General features: G+C 53.9%; 1 protein-coding gene across 1 annotated transcript in view; it reads right to left on the reverse strand.

Moving 5' to 3' along the window:
* PLPP7 (phospholipid phosphatase 7 (inactive)) overlaps positions 1-3304 on the reverse strand; it is a 17549-nt gene extending 14245 nt beyond the window's left edge. The window contains exon 1 of the mRNA XM_003794887.2: positions 2719-3304. Coding sequence (XP_003794935.1) covers positions 2719-3172 — 454 coding nt within the window. The 5' untranslated portion in view covers positions 3173-3304. The remainder of the gene's footprint in view (positions 1-2718) is intronic.
* Between the last annotated feature and the right edge of the window lie 231 nt (positions 3305-3535).

Raw genomic sequence — 3535 nt, forward strand, 5'->3', positions numbered from 1 at the left:
GGGCTGGGGATTCGAACCCGCCACCTTAGGTGTACGTGGCTGGCGCCTTAGCCAGTTGAGCTATAGGCGCTGAGCCTGACCTTGAAGTTTCATCAAGACTTTTTTTTGTTTTTTTTGAGAGAGCATCTCATTCTGTCACCCAGACTATGAGTGCTATGACCTCAGCCTAACTCACAGCAACCTCAAACTTGGCTCAAGTGATCCTCCTACCTCAAGCCTCGAGAGTAAGTAGGACTATACTCCACCATGCCTGGCTATTTTTTCTATTTTTAGCTGAGATAGAGGTCTTGTTCTTGCTCAGGCTGGTCTCAAGTTCCTGAGCTCAGAGGCTCCTCCTACCTTGACCTCCCAGAGTGATAGGATTATAGGCATGCACCATCATGGCCCACCCCATTAAGACATTTTTTATATCACAAAAAGCAGGTTGTTCATGATATAGTAGTTAGTACCTAATGAAACTTAATAAATAACATTTTTAAAGATTTGATACCTGTTGCATTCTTATCCATGAAGGGAGGCCCCTTAAATCTGGTACTTTACCCTGTGGAACAAACAATCTTTGTGCTGAAGGAGCCAATTGTGGAAAGAGACAGAAACTAACTGGGACTACAGGTGCCGGCCACAACACTTGGCTAGTTTTTGTTGCAGTTTGGCCGGGGCTGGGTTTGAACCCACCACCCTTGGTATATGGGGCCGGTGCCCGAGCCACAAGACACTGCCCTGGGTTGCAAATTTTTAAATGTTTGCAGCTGGGGAATCTTTAGAAGCAAACATTCACATATAAAAATCAGATCAAAGTGAAGCTATTTTATTGGTGGTGAGGGGTAGCTTGCTTGCACATCTTCCACGGTGGGGGGGGACTCACCCCCCTCCTGGAGAATCTACTGACTGTGGGAAGGCTGAGCTCTGTCTGCTGCCTTTTGTGATCCCCACCCTGCCTGAAGCTCCAAACAGCTTGAAGGGGTTCCCTCTCCTCTCCTGTGAAAAATACAAAGCAAAGATAGCATTGCTTCCAGTTCTAATCCTGGCTCCATCATGGACTAGCTGCGTGTACTCGAGCTCGTCGCTGCCCTGTGCTTCAGTTTCCTCTCTTTTAAATGGCGAATAATAACAGTGCCATACTTGAGGGGTTATGGTGAAGATTAGAAGTGATGATGTGGTTCATGTAAAACTCGGCACTTGATCAACCTTCAACAAATTATAGCTCCATACCTCCCTCATCACACGGGGAAGGAGAAGAGGAGGAGGCGGGGTCTAGAGAGCAGGGCTGAGGGAGAGGCTCAGGCATACGCATTCCCACCCCATTCCCTGACAGCACACAGCTAATTCCCAACACGCTTCCTGAGCTGAGGCCTATGGGAAGGTGCGAATGGTGAGAGCAGGTTCTGCTCCTGGAGCCCCCAGCCCGGTGCCTCAGCTATCTTACTCTGTCCCTCGTTCCCAAGCCCATGGCATGGCACCTGCAAATAGCAGAGACCTGTATGTCAGGGGGACCTGGTGCAAATCTCAAGTTCTCATGTTTGGCCAGGCTGCTTTATTTATAGGAACTTCAGTTTCCTAATCTGTAAAATGGGAATGAAAATGGTACTAGCCTCATGGAACAGTTTATTTGGGATAAAATAATAAGTATTGCAATGTAAAAAATTTAGTAATAAGAGCAAGAAAACCAGGATGGTTGCAGACCCAGATACCTCCTGCATGAAGTATCTGAGTTTCTTCCCCTCCCAGGTCCCACCCACAGAGTTTAGGCCTGCAGACTCTCTGAGACTATAGGGGGAGATCCATCTTTTTACTGTACTTTCCTCTGGGACTCAAGTTTGCAGTGGTTCAACCCACACACCTTTTGGGACTGAGATCCCTTGTTAAAGTTTGCTTTGCCTGAGGTCCAGGCCCCACCTGTCCACTGAATAATAGCCATGCTGGGGAGGGCAAAGAGATTGACACGGGCCTGGCATGGATCATAAAAACAGAGGTTCCCTGGGTACCCTGGGGATCTGGAGGTGGCCGTGGGGTGGGCTATATGGGGGCTGGGTGTCACCCTGGATGGTGGGGATGGTTTGCTTCCACACAGGTCCCACATGGTGCCTGGCACAGGGAAGTGCTAATTTGAAAGACGCTGGTGGTATAGACTTTGGGAAAACAAACCAACGGCTGGGGTAGGAGCAGTAGAAGACTCCAGGACGCTATGAGTGGGTGGGAGTTCCAGAGTCAACCCCCTAGGTACCTAGGTACTGCAGGAGAATCCCAGGCACATTACTGGGTTCCTGAATATGGGAGAGGATTCATGGGGCAGCTCATAGAACTGCCTATGAGCGATCAAGGAAGGGGGACCTCAACTGTGGGGTGGGAGTTAAACAGTGACACACAATCCCGGATGCCCACCAGACAGACACCTGATCATCTCCCTCGAGGCCACCACCTCTGGCCCCAGCCTCTCTTCAAGCTGCCTCAGGGCAGTCGCACCCTCTGTAGAGAGCAGGCCCTCCTCAGGGACTCCTGCCAGCCTCTGTGTCCTCCTGACCCCTACTTTGCAGGGCCCTTGTTGTGCGTCCCTTGCTCTGGCTGTCTCACACCAAAGGCCTGCCTGTTTCTGGGGCACCTTCCTGTGTAACCTCATTAGATTGTTCCAGCCGGTTTCTGGGAGCCCTGGCTGTCCTGGCTGGGGCGGGGCAGGCAGGCTCCCCACCAAGGGCCCATAGAGGGTACGGGCACACTCACCCAGAAGCAGGTTCATGAGCACCTCCTGGCCGGCCAGGGTGCTGCTCTTCACCAGGCAGAGGATGGTGCCCCCAATCCAGGGGATGCCGTGGCCTGTGATGCCAATAAGCTTGACCATGGAGCGGGCACCGGCCCAGGATGCAGCCCGGCCAGCGCACACCCCCAGCCGCTTGGACATGCAGATGTCAATGGCCAGCAGGGAGTTGAAGGCGATGCCCTTGAAGGAGGGGTTCAGCTGCATGCAGTCCTCCTCCGGCAGCTGCTGTGACTGGCGTCGCTCACGGGCCCCATCGCCAGCGGGCGGGGGCTGCACTGAGGGGCCTGAGGCCTTCCTGACGGAGCTGCTGCGGGCCTCCGGGGCCCCTTTGGGGGGCTGGTTCAGGGACAAGAACTCAGCCCGGTTGAGGATGTTGTTCCGGTCCCGGGCACGGGCCCTGCTCTGGGAAGCTGGCATGGTGACCTCACTCACTCTGAGAAGGCTGGTGCCAGTCGGCTCTGAGGGCCTTGTCCCCAAAGACAAGAGTTGCCCCGAGAGCTGCCACCGCTGCCTGCCTCCCTGCCTTCTCCACAGCAGCTGTTAAATATAGAGTGGAGGATTGCACATGCTGTTTACCTCCGTGGCCACCAGGCGCCGGGGGGGATGTCAGTGCCAGCTGGGCAGCCAATCTAGCCCATCAATGCCAGGCCAGCACCAACAGAGCCACAGGGAGGCCAGAGCTCACAGCTGCGGCCTGGCTGCCTCAGGCCTGGGCTATTTAAATCTGCCAATGGCTCAGCCAGGGGGCTTTGGGGGATTCTGGGAAATGTAGTCCTCCTG

Source organism: Otolemur garnettii, unplaced genomic scaffold, assembly GCF_000181295.1.
Source record: "Otolemur garnettii isolate 467f Iridium unplaced genomic scaffold, OtoGar3 scaffold00087, whole genome shotgun sequence".
In the NCBI taxonomy this organism is placed as follows: domain Eukaryota; kingdom Metazoa; phylum Chordata; class Mammalia; order Primates; family Galagidae; genus Otolemur; species Otolemur garnettii.